The 15,771-nt window shown below is 42.2% G+C and overlaps 1 protein-coding gene across 1 annotated transcript in view; it reads left to right on the top strand.

Moving 5' to 3' along the window:
* Positions 1-15,385, top strand: part of ASPG (asparaginase) — a 57,506-nt gene extending 42,121 nt beyond the window's left edge. The window contains exons 13-16 of the mRNA XM_035105031.2: positions 2,980-3,066; positions 9,837-9,936; positions 12,026-12,086; positions 13,426-15,385. Coding sequence (XP_034960922.1) covers positions 2,980-3,066; positions 9,837-9,936; positions 12,026-12,082 — 244 coding nt within the window. The 3' untranslated portion in view covers positions 12,083-12,086; positions 13,426-15,385. The remainder of the gene's footprint in view (positions 1-2,979; positions 3,067-9,836; positions 9,937-12,025; positions 12,087-13,425) is intronic.
* The last annotated feature ends 386 nt before the right edge of the window (positions 15,386-15,771 follow it).

The following is a 15,771-nucleotide window of genomic DNA, read 5'->3' as shown; positions in this document are numbered from 1 at the left end:
AACTGAGGAATGAGAGCTCTATCTTGTCCTGGCTCTTTACAATCCTAGTCCTCGAAGACTCTGTGGTGCTTCCATCTTTTGAAGTCTGTGTTGTCTGGGGCGTGATAGGTCAGTTCATTGCTTTTTGCAGGAGAACCAAGGAGCCAAAGGAATGAAGCCATTCAGGTTTTGGAGTGGGTTACAGCTGCATTTCTTTAAATGGCAGGTGGGAAATGTGGTTGTGACCCCTCCCCCCCCCACCTCTAATACGTCACTCAGATTCTTCAGGCCCAGTACAGGTGGGGCCATGAAAAAAGCATTTGCTGGATTAAAAGATGTTGGTTTTAGGACGTCTTATGCCCTCTGAGTCTGATCATAACATAATAACTAGAATCATGCTTAGCAAAAATCATGCTTAGCAAGTATAAAGTGCTTTAGTAGAGTGGTTCCTGGTTCAATCCCTGGCATCTCCAGTTAGAACATAAGTAGAGCCCGCTGCACCAGGTATGTGGTCCATCTAGTTCAGCATCCTCTTCTCACAGTGGCCATGGGAATCCCACAAGCAAGACCTGTGTGAAATAGCACTCTCCCCTCCAGTTTCCAGAAAGTGCTACGGCAGTGGAATTTGCTACCAAGGAGTGTGGTGGAGTCTCCTTCTTTGGAGGTCTTTAAGCAGAGGCTTGACAGCCATATGTCAAGAATGCTTTGATGGTGTTTCCTGCTTGGCAGGGGGTTGGACTGGATGGCCCTTGTGGTCTCTTCCAACTCTGTGATTCTATGATTCTATGGTATTCAGGAGCATACTGCCTCTGATTGCAGATAGTGAGACTGAGAGAGACCTCTGCCAGAAACCTTGGAAAGCTGCTGCCTGAAAGTTGACAATAGTGGGCTTGATAGGCCAATGGTCTGATTTGGTATAAAGCAGTTCCATATGTGCATAGGTAGGCCAGTCTTTATTTATTATCTCTCACTCTTCTCAGAGTTGTTTCCACCAACCTCCCATCCAGGCACTAAGCCAGAGCATTCGCCATTGGCATCAGACCAGTTACTGCAGTCTCATATATCACAACTGAAAGTTGAGGCTGGGAATATCTTGAAATTTGATTGAGGTAGTCCAGAACAAGTTAACTGCACTTGTCTAATTTAAATCAGTGTGAGTGTGTGTGTGTGTGTGTGTGTGTGTGTGTGTGTGTGTGTTAAATAAGTTCCATTGTTTTAAAAAGGCTCCTAGCATTTATGCCATAAATGCTAATTGGCTGCCATTTGTTTTCAGGTTCAATTCATAGTGCTCATTTTGGCTTATGAAGCCTGATGTAGCTCAGGACCACAATACAACCAAGGTTACCTCCTTACATTAGAACCTGCCTTACCTTTATGATTGCCACCTGAGGCACTTCTCTCTGACTTTCTCCAAGAGAAATGCAGAGTGTGCCAGCAAGGGGATAGGCCTTTTTAGTGGTAGCCCCCACCTCTAATAATCTCCCCACGGAGTTCTGCATGGTGCCTATGTTATTAGCTTTTCAATGCCAGGCCAGGACAGTTTTGTTCTCTCGGACTTTTGGTTCTTAAAGTGATGTGATTTTTAGTCTGTTTCGGTGTTCATCTTTTAGTTGGATGGGGATATGTATGTATGTATGTATGTATGTATGTATGTATGTATGTATGTATAACCCTGCAGTTCAGAGCTGCTTGGGTTATGTTGCATTGTGGAATTAAAAAGTAAATACAGCACTTGCTGCCACCTGAAAGGGAGAAAAATGTACTTGATGATGTTGCTGTGTCTCAAGAACCCTTGTGATGAAATATTTAAGATAACGAGCAAACGAATGAGGTCTATAATTGCAGTAGCAGTTAATAATATATCTCATGGAATGAATTATTGTGAAATCATTTTTTTTCAGAGAGGGACATTGCTTGGTAGTATGATTTAATATTTATTTTCCACTTATCGACAGAAGCAAAAAGAAAAGAAGAAGAAAAAGACTTTCTGGAAAGTCTTACTCTTCATATGTGATAATGTAGTATTATCTTAGTCATATCTGCCAACCCGTCTGCAAGTTTGTATGTGTCATTTCCCTTGAAGCAAACAATAGGGAGCAGTTTCTAGCTCACAGATCCTACATGCTACTTCTGAATTTATTGGTTAGGCATCAGGGTAGTTTAAAGCCTTTTTGCTTCTTGAAAAGTCTGAATGTGATATTGTAATGTGCTTACACACAGGCATAGGATATAACACAGTAATTGTGCAAGAGGATCCCTTGTTCTCTTTCCCCAGGGAGTTGGGCCCATCTTGTTTACTGGGCGCAGCCATTGCTGACGATAATCCTGTTCTAGCACAGCAGCAGCCAAATCTCTACATGGCTGCTCGCACTGAGCAAAGGGCTGTTTTGATTGATAGGGAACCATGAAAAGGGGACTTAAGTTATGGTCAGCTCTGTTTGTCCCATGTTTAAGACCACTGGCCACCAATTTGAGTGTTGGTGCAGCCATATGCCAACTAGGAGTGTTGTAGCAAAGAGAGTTTCCCCTTCTTCTTTTACTCCCTGAAAATGCCCACTTGACTCACAGACTGAGAAGAATTTTGTGAAGGGATAGCTATCTCCTCTTGATCTATGAGTTTTCCAGGGCCATTCCATTGGCCACCCTCTGCTGTAGACAACGTGCTTGGAATCTAACACTTGATACAGCTAAATATTACACTTGGAGAAGATTTGGCATGGTTTGTCTCTACTTATGCCTGAATGATGGGCACATTGCACTGACCACAGATTCACAAATGTGCCTGAGTTTGATTGACAAGTAGGTATTGATATAAATCTTTCTTATATCATGTTATTTGTCACCAGTGTGACTTACAGGTCCCCTCTGCAGAGAAAAATCAATATGGGAAATGGTTCTCAGATCCAGTTTATCAAAGAGTTGTTTACACGTTAGCATGCTACATCTATTTCTATTAAGGTACTAGTGTGGTTAATAATAAGTTCGTCCACTTTCTTAAAGGCACCACGATGTGATCCGCTTGCTGCGCACAACAGGAGCTCACCTTTCAAGCCAAGAGCTTGTGAATGTTGGAACAGAACTCTGCAGGTATGAAAAATTCATTTTTAAATGTCTTCAGATAACATAGCACTGTGACTATAAACCAGTTGACACATGGAATGACATCACTTAATTTGTCTACACTCATTTACTGTACATTTGATGACTAGCAGATGAATGAAGTGATTTGAAAGTTCTTTATTACATTTATATCCCCACAACAACCTTGTGAGGTAGGGCTAGATTGAGAGGGACTGACTGGCCCAAGGTCACCCCATGAGCATCAAGGCTGATTCGAGATTCAAACTCTGGTCTGGCAGGTCCTAGTACTGCCTTCTAACCACTACAGATTTTATATCTGTGATTGCCCATTCACACAGCACTTGCCATGTCATTGCTTACTACTGTAGTCATCAAGAGAATAACAGATATGTAAACCAGGACTTTGTTCACCATTGTATAAAGGTGGCAGTGGAATGATTAAGGATAGTTGGTTAACTTCATAGTTGCCAAGTTCTCCCTTTTTTTAAGGGAAATTCCATTATGCTGAATAGGCTTCCTTGGGAGAAAAGGGAAAACTTGGCAGCTATGGTTAACTATTAAGATTGGTTTGTAAGGGAATACAAATTTCAGCCATTTCGAGTTTGGTTTTTGTCATAAAATTTGGGTTGCAAAATGGTTGCTGTTTTGCTTTTAAGGCTCTCAAGCATTGGAGTGTGAAATGTTCACAATCACAGGAAAGTTAAAAGTTCAAGGGTAGATATTTTGTTTAGGAAGTTTTGTACCAGATGTTGTGCACATGAGGGTCAAAAGTTCATTCTAGGATTCTGGCAATTAAAGAGAAGTAATTGTTAACCAAACTCTCCTCATTTTGTGATTGACTGAAAGGTTGAGAGGAAGGGGGAGGGAAAATATTTTATATAAGCCACAGTTAATCAGAATGTTGTGAAGTCAGGCTTGGAATCTGCTATGTCAAATCTTACCCACCTGCCAGGATTATTAAAGGAGGCAGTTAATCCACTCCCCTTACGTTTTTTTCACAAATAAATTGACCCAACTCTTAGCTTCTTCTGCCCTCTGAAGGACTTGTTAAACTGGTTGGCCATACAGAACAGCAAAATGCTTTGAGACTTTCAAGAACAACCAGAAAAATAAATCCACGTATGATGCAATTTTGTACCAAGGTGTTTTGCTAGTTCAAATATTTTGTTGTTTCTCCACGGCTTCTTTTAAAAAGTAACTATTTTTAAAGATTGGAGTGAATTTTTGGAGCTCTTCGTTGAATAACCAGGTTTCATATCACAGAAAAATATATAACAGAAATATACCAATCCATTCTAAAAATGACTCTGCAAGTTCTTATTTGACCAGAGATTATGTTTGATCGACATCTCTGTTACTGTAACTAGTAAAAAATGAGGTGAGCCTTGACCCTTTCATATTTGGTTGCTGCCCCAAAGGGAAAAAAAATGCAAGGGGATGTTGGAGGGAGGGGAAAAGAAGCAACCAAATTCCCTTTTTCTTTCTATCTCTGCCCCCCTCCTATATATCAAAATGCCAGTTAATGAAATCCAAGGATGCTTTCCTTCAAGCCTGTTATCATACCCCATCTCCAGGCTAAAATGCTGTTCAATTCTGATCACAGCTGTCGGGAAAAATTATGATTCCGACAGAACTTTGACCATGCCTCTAATACCTGATTATCCTTCTGGAGAAATAAAATATGGAGTGGGGTTTTTATGATCTTAATCTGTCATCTGTCCCGGCGGTTACGGAGACTGCATAAAGAGGCATGGCCAGGCCAGCTAATAGGAACCGTATCCTTGAATGTGCTCGAGGCAGAATTATCTTCCTCTCACTCGAAATCACTACCCTGCTTATCAAGGCTCTTCACCAACAGAGAAGCATAATCTCTTCACTATCTGGGTGACACTTTTCAGCTATAAACATCTCAATCTCCCACAGAGGCTTAATATGCTCCTTGTGAGGAGTTCAGGTAAAAGGATATACAACAGCTTCAGGGTGGCAGTGGTGGTGGGGAGATGAGAAAAGGCACCTTTGCCTCTTAGGATGGGCCTGTGCAACTTGCAACCTACCACACTAATAATAATAATAATAATAATAATAATAATAATAATAATAATAATAATTTATTATTTATACCCCGCCCATCTGGCTAGTTTTCCCCAGCCACTCTGGGCAGCTTCCAACAGAAGAATAAAATAATTGATTAAAGATTAAAAGCCTCCCTAAACAGGGCTGCCTTCAGATGTCTTCTAAAAATCTGGTAGCTGTTTTTCTCTTTGACATCTGATGGGAGGGCGTTCCACAGGGCGGCGCCACTACTGAGAAGGCCCTCTGCCTGGTTCCCTGCAACTTGGCTTCTCGCAATGAGGGAACCACCAGAAGGCCCTCGGTACTGGACCTCAGTGTCCGGGCAGAACGATGGGGGTGGAGACGCTCCTTCTTAGATGGGCAGAACCCCTGCCCCCACCAATTATTTAGCCCTTGGTGCCCATATTAGGCTTGTAGGCTATGTTAGGTTTTGCAGGTCACAAGTTGCATAGTCATGTCTTACGATGCACATTTTGGAGACAGATGGATGCCAACACAATATATCATAGAATCAGAGTTGGAAAGGATTCATCTAGTCCAACCCTCTGAAATATTCAAGACAGGTGGCCACCCAACCTCTGCTTAAAATCTTACAATGAAACACCAAGTCTACCACCTCCCAAGGTAGTCCATTCCTCTGCCGAACAGCTCTTACTATCAAAAAGCTCTTCCTAATGTTTAACTGAAATCTCCTTTCTTGTAACTTGAAACCATTGGTTTGAGTCCTACTCTCCAGATCATGAGAAAACAAGCTTGATCCATGTGACAGGCCTTCTTGAAGATGGCTATCATATATCTCCTCCTCTTAGTCTCTTCTTATCCAAGCTAAATATCCACAGCTCCTTCAACTGTTCCTCATAAGGCTTGGTTTCCAGTCTGTTGTTCATCTTGGTTGCCCTCCTCTACACACGTTCCAACTTCTTAAATTGTAGTGCCCAGAATAGGAAACAGTATTTATTCCAGGTGCAATCTGACGAAGGCAGAATAGAGTGGTACTATGACTTCCCTTGATCTGGACACTATGCTTCTGTTGATGCGGTCTACAGTAGCATTAACCTTCCTTTCTTTCTTTCTTTCTTTCTTTCTTTCTTTCTTTCTTTCTTTCTTTCTTTCTTTCTTTCTTTCTTCTTCTTCTTCTTCTTCTTCTTCTTCTTCTTCTTCTTCTTCTTTTGCTGCTGCTGCTGCTGCTGCATTGCACTGTTGACTCATGTTAACTTTGTGTTCCTCCAAGACCCCTAGATTCTTCTCACATGTACTGCTAGTAAGCCAGGTGTCCTGCATCTTATATTTGTGCAGCTGGTTCTTCTTGCCTAAGTGCAGAACCTTGCATTTGTCCCTATTGAAATTCATTTTGTTAGTTTGCACCCAGTTTTCCAATCTGTTAAGGTCATATTGAATCTCAATTTGCGTTATGTCATTTGTGTGTGGCCTTTTGAATTACTTTTATTCATTTGGTATTCTTAGACTAGAGACAGATGTGAGAGATTCCCCCCCCCCAACCGCTAAGAGGCTTAATGTTGCAGGTGATATAAATCACTCACTGTTGCTTTTGGTGTAGTACTGAACACTAACTAGGCTTCTACAGACTTCCTACCCCTAGAATTTAGCCGCTGAGCTACAATTTCTTACAGAATCTGGCTCCTATGTCTTTATTAGTGTTTTAATTAAATAAATTGGTTTCACTTATCCTCTCCTTGAACATCTGCTTAACCTGCCTTGACGTTTTGTTCGCTGGGACTCCCTTTAGCTTATGCCCCAAGAGCCTTTCCAGTTTTGGGGAGGGAGATAGTTTCACAACTTGAGGGGGTGACTGCTGACAGTGCCTGTCTGCCTTGCCTTGCCTTGCCTTGCCAAGGCTGATCATAGGGATCAGAATGAAATGGAGAAGGATGAAGTTTTTAAGGAGTCTATTGAACATTCAGCTTTATAAATTACGGTACACTGTAGAGATGCTGGCAGTGGTGCTGGTGGCTGGTGCTCTTTGGAACTGATGGGGTGGAAGGCAGAAGTTCAGAGCCAACGGCAAGCGGAGACAACCCCTGACTAGCCCTACTCGGTGAAAATCCATTGAAGTTAGTGCATATGATTAACTTAGGTTAATTAACTCCAGTCGGTCTACGCCGAGTAGAACTTAAGTTGAATACAGCTCCAAGCTTTTGAGAGGACTTCAACATCCTGTTCTGTTGATTGTTCCATCAGGACAAGCATTTCAGCTTGCCAGAAGGAATTATTCTTGCTCTTCTCCTTCCACAGACTTCTGGGGGTTATCTCAACACTCCCCTGAGCCAATTTTTTTTTGGGGGGGTGCTAGCAGAGGAGGGGGGGAAAGCCCTGTTGTGGAAGTGGAAGTTGTTGCACAGGCTTTCACTGATGGGGCTCATTAGTTAAATCACACCCTTTTCCATATTTGGTTGCAATTTGTGGGTTTTTTTCTGTCCCTTTGCAACTGATGTGCCCATGCTTTCCTTACAGGCAAATGGAAGCATGGGAAGCAAGTTAAGAACACAAAATTGTCTTTTGAATGTGACCAAGAAAAAGTGCCTTCCTAACCCCCAACAGCTTTTTATCAAGTTGCATCTTAAAGGAGCTTACCATTCATGCCACTCTTTTCAGTTTGCTGGTGTGCCCTCTGAACTCAACCAGAGCTAAAAGAATTGTTTTTGTTTTGCCCTTTTAAAACCCTGAAATATTGCTCCTTGCTATAAAAGGCTCTTAGGCTTATGTATGAACCCAGCTTCATAAACTACATTCTCAATGTTTTACTTAGCGTTGTTTCAGTAACAAATCTTCATTTTAATACATGAAATCCAGCTGAAGACTTATTCATTAGGCACACTTATGAAACTTTCAACATATTACTAATCTTGTGTATATCTAAGATGGTGGAAAAAACATGATTAGTGATGCAGCTGATGAAAGAGTTTTGCTTAATCTCTTGACTCATAATGAAGAAAAGGAATCTAAAAAGGCAATTTTCCCATGCAAGGAGCATAATTAACCCAATATATGAATTGCGAGGAGAGTAGTTTGGCTAAATAAATGGCCAGTGCCAATCAATTCTATTCTTTTTAATTGTGATTTGGTAGGCATCAGGGAGGGCAATATTCCATTTAAATGTAAGTACAGTATCTCCATCTCTGTAGTAGGCAAAAGCCTTTATTTTAAAAAAATGGCACGAAGAATACAAAAAAATGAAATAGAATTTGTTAAAAATGTGTATGTGGACACTATGCTGGCCTAGATTGGCCTTTGGCCCTTGGCCTGATCCAGCTGGGCTTATTGACACCTCTTTTGCCCTCTAGGCTGGCCTCTGGAGGAGGCAGACATCCCTCAGAAGGCCAGGTTTGTCTGGGGAAGAGAAAGGACTTCAACCTGCTAACTTCTACTTTCCACCTTTCATGAAATTAAAGTTAACATGCTTTTGTAGCACATCTGCTGTTATGTTGTGTTCAGGCAGTGAATTTTAAATTTCTTTTTAAAAATGAAAATGAAGCAATTTGATTGCTGTCTATCCCACTTAAACTGCATGTCATGAGCTGAATCGTGTGTTGTTGTGAAATATGAAACTGCCTGTGTGCCTTTTCCCCTTTGGTCATGGGCACACCCACTGGGTGAAACTAGCCTGTTGAAAGCTTCTTCCTTTGCACCCCTATTAATTTATGCGTCTGATTCATCAGCAGTGTTGCTAGCTCAGCTGTTTGGAGCTTTTGTAACCTTGTCCTGCTTCTTCTGGAAGCCATCCCCAGCCTTTCGTTTGCCATCCTACGGTGTCACATGAAGCAAAGCAAAAATCTATAAAGTAGGGGTGAGGAACCTCCAGGTGTTATTGGATGCCATCAGCCCTAGCAAGCATGATCAATGGTTAGAGAGAATTGTAGTTTCTTTTAAGCAACATTTGGAGGGCCACAGGTTCCCCAGGCCTGCTGAGAGGTTTGAATGAGTTTCTAGGTCAATGTTTTTTTGGGGCTAAATGCATTAAGAATTGTTAATGAGTCCTTGGAAGAGAAAGCTGGATGTCAAATCAGATTTCCTACTCCATTTTGGAATAGGAAACTGATGCTATGTAAAGCAAAGGTAGTCATGTTGGTTCACAAGGAGCCGACCTCCAAGTCGCACAACAGTGGCAAGCTTTCAAGTTATACAGAACTGTTTATCAGGCAGCATCACGTTGGGTGTTGTTGCCATAAATTCATCCTGGGAACTTTTGTTCTAAGAGTGAGATTGCAGACACTTATTAAACTTCTCCAAATCAAAACACCTTTGTCATTCCACATTGATGTCTCAGTCCTAAGCATGTTTTCTCAAATGTAAATGATACGGATTTAAAAGCAGGGGTGAGGAACTTCCTGCCTGTGGGTCAAACTAGACTTCAAAGTATATTTAGAATTGCAATCTAAATTGAGATTTAAAATTTGTAATTAACTGTTGTTTCTGGTGCTGAACGCATTGAAAAATATTATTTGCCCCCTTGGTGATAAGCTACCTCCAGCGAAGTTGTGGATAGAGGTGGTCCTGTGTTTGAGATCACTAGGCCCGTCTGCAGAATAACAATCCCCATTCAAAAGCCCCATTCCTTCACATGTCGTTTGGTTTGAAAGCCTTGACAGCAACACATGTTTGAATCTGTTTAAAATTTGTAAAGCAAATTGTCCTGCTTTGAACATGGAAGATAAAATATATATTCTTCCCTCTCCCCATGCCAGTCTTGCTTTTAATGGAGATGTTGAAGGACTAAAGGCCTGGCATCTGGCTGGTGTGGATCTCAAACAGCCTGGTTATGATGGGAGCACTCCATATGCTGTGGTAAGTGTGTGATTACTGTAATATGTCAGATGGACGTCCTGTTCAATATGTTAAATCAAACACCTCTTCAAGTCTAAGGCAAATCTACAAAGAGCCCCACATCAAATACAACTTTAGAGGTTTCTGAAATGGCTTTGCACAAGATTCAGTGGAGCTGCAGGAGCAGGAGGCTCTGGAAGGCCTAGTTCAGCCTTCCCCAATCCAGTGTCCTGCAGGTGCTTTTGAATACAACACTCATGGCAGCTGCAGCCCAAAGCAACTGGGGAGCATCAGCCTAGAAAGCATGGGTCCAAGCAGTTTTCCCCTTGCCTTGCTATTTTGAGGGAAAACCAACTCTTTAGCAATACATTGGAACAAATGGCAATTTGGTGAAAACCTGAATTGCCGTTTCTTCCAAACAAGTGCTACAGAGCATTTTCCCCCAGGGAAGAGCAGCAGGACAAGAGGAAGTGTTTATAAAGTGTTTCTAAGCCCTTAGAGCAGTGCCTGGAATGAACTAATTCAGATTAATTAATTCATTGAATTAGTTCAGGAACTAGAGGAGGAGACTCATGAAGTCTTTTCCAAATTTCTCCCCCCGCCTTCATCTCCGCTGTCAGGAACTTAATGGAGTGGGGAGACTTGGAAAAGGCTTTGAGCAAACAGGAGCTCACGAGCTCTTAAAGGTTTTGCAAAAGCCTCTTTGAGGTAGCTCCCCTGAGCAAGCTTCTTCAAAGGGCACTTTTGCACAGCCCTTTAATGGTGAGCTGATGAGTGAGGATAAAATCCTGCTTCCTTGGGAACAGGATTGCATAGCCAAGGCAGGATTAAACCCTGCCCTCCCACCCATCAGCTGATGTCAGCTGTTGTTGGTGGGTGAGTGTGGTTTGGGGGAAATGATATCATGTGCCAAATGGACTCCCTGGCAGGCCAAGATTGGTCTGCAGTCCAGAGGTTCTTCATCCCTGGTGTAAATGGAAGCTCCTCTGTGTGAGTACCCTACATACGTAACACTCAAGAACCACAAGGGCATGCTCCAATGCCTATGCTGATGTTTCGAAATGGCAGGGCCTGTGGGGAAGTAACAGGGCCAGCAAGAAAGAAAGTGTGCAACTGGGTGATTGCTCAGGGTTTTGTGCAAATACCTGCTCAGCTTTTGTGCTCAGGGGAAAGGGCTCTGATTCTAATACTTCTAGATTGGTGCTAAATCACATAGACAGTAGGCTGGAGAGAAAGCTACTGTCTACTCATGGAATGAAAAATCTCAATTGAGTGTGTGTAGTACAGTATAGTTATTTATTTATTTAGCTATCTGTTTTTTGAACTTCTAGCCTGCCAACTCAGCTGAAAGAACTCTCTAGTCCACCATTTAGTCCACATAGTATGCAATAAAATACACATAAAGTCTCTTAATGGATAAACAACCATAAAAGTTAATAGAAAACAAGGAAAGCAGCAGAAATTAAAACCACTTGATTTCTAGGCTCAAAAAGAAAGAGATCGGTTTCTAGTGATCCATCTTCTAAACCACTGATCTCTTTTTCAAGCCATCTTCAGCAATCTGGAAATCATCCAACCTATCACTGTAAACCTGATGAAAGGAAAAGATTTCTATTATTGTCCTAAACTTTCCAATTGGCCAATCCTGGTGAGTTTTTCTTGGGAGAGGAATATGCAACCATAGCTGCCAAGTCTCCCGTATTCCCCGGGAAACCCCCATTTTTCCAGCTGTCCCCAGCTGAAAAAACGGATTTTTTTTGTTTTCCCCCGGTTTAGTCTGGCGCGGCGGCCATTTTGGAACTGGGCACAGCACCATCAAAAGTCACTTCTGAGCATGCTCCGCCCAGTTCCAAAATGGCGACAGCGCTACTTCCGCTCTGCTACTTCCGGTCCGATCCCTTATTTTTCAGGCTGGAACTTGGCAGGTATGTATGCAACCCCTGAAAAGGCTCTGTTAGTAGATACCAGTTTGACCTCAGGTGTTGAAGAGATCTGAAGCAGAGCCTTTTCATTGACGTGTGAAGCATATAGACAGTGCATATGATGTGTGTGAGCACCTATGTGCAGATGGCGTAGCTGCACTTACTACTATCGCAACCTTTTCTTGTAGGCAAGAGCTGCAACTCGTGTGAAAGTCATGGAGTTTTTATGTCAGCTGGAGGCCTAATTTGGTAAGGCTTACGCTTTGAGAAACAACCACCACTAATGTTTGGTGGTTTGCATGTGCGTCCTTCGCTCCATGAGGAATGTTTGGTTTGAGAAATGGACTGAGTTGGGACCACAGTCCTCTCGTTTGAGTTCATAGTTTTGTTGCTAATTTCTGCAGTTACTTTCATCATGTATCTATCTGTTTTATCATCACTTGGTGGGCTAAGGCGTCTTGCATGCTCACTAAACAGATGGCTATAATACAGTCAACTTTGAAAGCACCAATTCGGGGGATCTCAGGATTTGGAAAGCAGATCATTGCCATCTAAACTAACAGCACTGCCCGTTTGGGTGGACAGTCCTTGTGTGCACTAGTTTGTAAAGGCTGCATCACATGTGCACGTAAGGTTGTGTTACACACACACACACACACACCGATTATGTAATCCTGATTATGTGAAGTGCAAATGGGACTGGTGTTTTGACTCAAGAGTATCGGGCTGCTAAGCTTGCCATGGAGGCTGGATTGGCCGAGACTCCCTCTTGGAGACAAATGGGGTGTTCTGCTGTGGAGTGTATGAAACCGCCCCGGGGTGGCTTTTCCTCAAGGAAGGCTGTGAAATCCTCCTCCTTGAAATTTCAGGCCGTGTCTTAAGTTATTTGAAACATGGCTCCATACTGTGAAGCAAGTTTCTCCTTGCTTCATGGGCCTGTTGAAATGATTTCTGCTACTTATCTCTGTATGTTCAACAGTATGCAAACACCTATGGGCGATGATCCTGACATGCATATCTCTATGGTGCTTTATAAATGGATTACATCATTCTGTTGGCTGTCTGCTGAAGCAACAAAGTTGTCAGCTCAGTTTTTGCACTGGGTTCTCTCACTCTGCAGCCCAAGCTCCCCTCTCTACTCACTCACATGATAGAAGGGCAGATCACTTGTGTTTCAAATTAATAGCTGCATTTTTAAAAGCTTAAAACAAGAAAGCCGCGTTTTATGTATCTTAAAGGAATAGCAATATTCAGTTGAGCAGCATTAAACAGAAGGTTCAGTCCCACAGAGGTTCATGTCTTCTGACCATTATTTAATTATTTTTATGACTGGCCAGTGAGAAAGTGGAGAGTACACTTGTCAGATATGCATGTGATACAAAATTTCGAAGAACTGCAAATGCAATAGAGGATTTTATATACGGTTTGAGAAGATATGCTAGGGTAGAACGCTGGAGTGCAATGGGTAATTTTGGGTGGCTGTCATTGGCTTACAACAATTGTAAGGAGGAAATGTCAACCACTCTCACTCAGACAGTTATCTGCCTACCTACCTATTTATCTAATATATTTTCCTGATTTTCTTTAGATACTTGGAACTTCCTTGAGGCAAGATGGGGAGGAAAGGCACACATCGCTGCAAGCAACACAGATAACATTTGAAGAATGCAAGCTTATGCTCACTGTTTTTAGTAAAGAGAGTCTATTTTCTTATTTTTTTTAAAAAAGAAAAAACTAATGCTTAGCAAAGGACATTGCAATACTTCAGACTCGGTGCTCATACTAGCATATTGAATCTATTTGTGTTTTCAGGAAGGAATGTGTGATGATGAAACAAACAGCTGTTCTCAAACCACATATGAAATTGTCTTATAGCAAGTCAGGCCATGGGCTCAGTGGTGGCATCGTCTGCAGTGAGTAGACACAGCTTTGCAGGGTACCAGGCAGAAATCTTGCCCAGACTTGCTATCAGATATTATTTTAACTTCAGTTGCTGATGATTGGACCTGAGACCTTGTGCAAGCAAAGCAAGGTGGCGCATGACTCAGGACAGGAGCTTCTTCACAGAAATCTAGACACAGAAATCAAGTTTCACATTTCGGCACGGGCTACTGTTTTTCAAAAGATGAGATAATCGGGAACTTCAGAGAGAAACATCATTTTTTAAAACCAATCTTCTGATTTGCTGCGTACTGCATTAGAAATTAGTGCTGTGGTCCATGGGGTCACGAAGAGTCGGACACGACTAAACGACTAAACAACAACAAGCATTAGAAACCTGGTATTAGCTTTCCTCTCAAATTAAGGGACACACACACACACACACACACACACACACACACCAGATTGCTTGAGAGAATTGTGGGACTTCCAGAGGGGGGGAAATCTTTAAAATCTAGAGAGGCAGCCCTCTCAAAATATAGTATTTCACAAGAAATGACAGGATAGATATGGATTATGGCTAACACCATGAAACCAGTGATGGGGGTGTACAGGTTGCAGAGTAGACAGGAGTGTGATGCACAGCCCCAGAATGTGCTCAGTCACAACAGGATATTGAGTGTTGGTTGGAGGAGAAAAGCATAAAACCCGGGAGCATGGCCAGCTGGCCCCCTAAAGCAGAGGACTCCTGTTTGGAGATGAGGATACACTCCAGCTGGGATGGGTAACCTGTGGCCCTCCAGATGTTGCAGGAAAACAACTCCCATCATCTTCGACTCTTGGCCATTGTGGCCGGAGCTGATGGAATGCCTTCCCATCAGATGTCAAGGAGATAAGTAACTCTACAACCTTTAGAAGAAATGTGAAGGCAGCCTTGTATAGGGGAGTTTTTTTAAAAAAAATGTTTAATGTTTGATTATGTTTGTTGAAAGCTGCCCAGAGTAGCTGGGGCAACCCAGTCAGATGGGCAGGGTACTAAAAATAATAATTATAATAATTATTAAGGGATCTGCAGTACAGCAACGTTTGGAGAGCGACAGGTCCCCTTCCCCCCTCCCCATGCTACAACATTTTGTTGAACGTCATGACTTGGAGGGTCCCACTTGCGGTGGTGGTAAAATCTTGGTAATTTGCAAGGAAGTCAAAATAATGCCAAAATTTGAAAACATATTTTTGTGCCTCTTGCCTAAAGAGAAATCTGAGGAATATTTGAAGGAGGATATTCAGGGAAGAAAATACATGTAGGTATTTTGAGAGTAAAGATTGAGGGCACTAGGAGAAGGGGACGACAGAGGATGAGATGGTTGGACAGTGTTCTCGAAGCTACGACCCTGAGTTTGACCAAACTGCAGGAGGCAGTGCAAGACAGGAGTGCCTGGCGTGCTATGGTCCATGGGGTCACGAAGAGTCGGAAACGACTAGTAGTCAACAACAACAATAATCGCTTTTGATAAGATTTGTGATACCATACTTGTCAGGGGGGCTTTTTGCATCTCTGTTTCTGCTGCCAGCACATTAGACTTCCCCCCACCACTGTGTGTTGTGGGGCTTACTGTGGAAATAATCACGATCTCTTTGCTGTGCCTTTCAATAAAATATCTGAAAAATATTAGCTTAGCACTAAGTGTTGTTTTTTTTAGTGGGGCAGTGAGGAGGAGGAGGATTTATTGATCTGGTCAGTTAACAAGAATATCAATGATATTCTGCTGGTGAACAATACCATCACCTCCAGGCACCAGTTTATTACACTTAAGACGTCCTGCTTGAATAGACTTCATCTAGCCCAGTATCCTGTTTCCAACAGTTATCAGGAAGACATAACCAGGAGCCCGCAATCAGGTCCAAGAAAAGGAAAACACAAAATTATGTAATAAAATACTCATAAAAACATAACCCAGAATATCCACAAACACCCCAGTTTACATAAGAATCAACACCAGAAGCAGCCACTAAAAACTTGGCTGGATTATTAATATTTCCCAAATGCCTGGGA

Source organism: Zootoca vivipara, chromosome 1 (assembly GCF_963506605.1).
Source record: "Zootoca vivipara chromosome 1, rZooViv1.1, whole genome shotgun sequence".
Classification (NCBI taxonomy): domain Eukaryota; kingdom Metazoa; phylum Chordata; class Lepidosauria; order Squamata; family Lacertidae; genus Zootoca; species Zootoca vivipara.
Note: the sequence above shows the minus strand (reverse complement) of the source record. Positions and strands in the feature narration are given on the sequence as shown.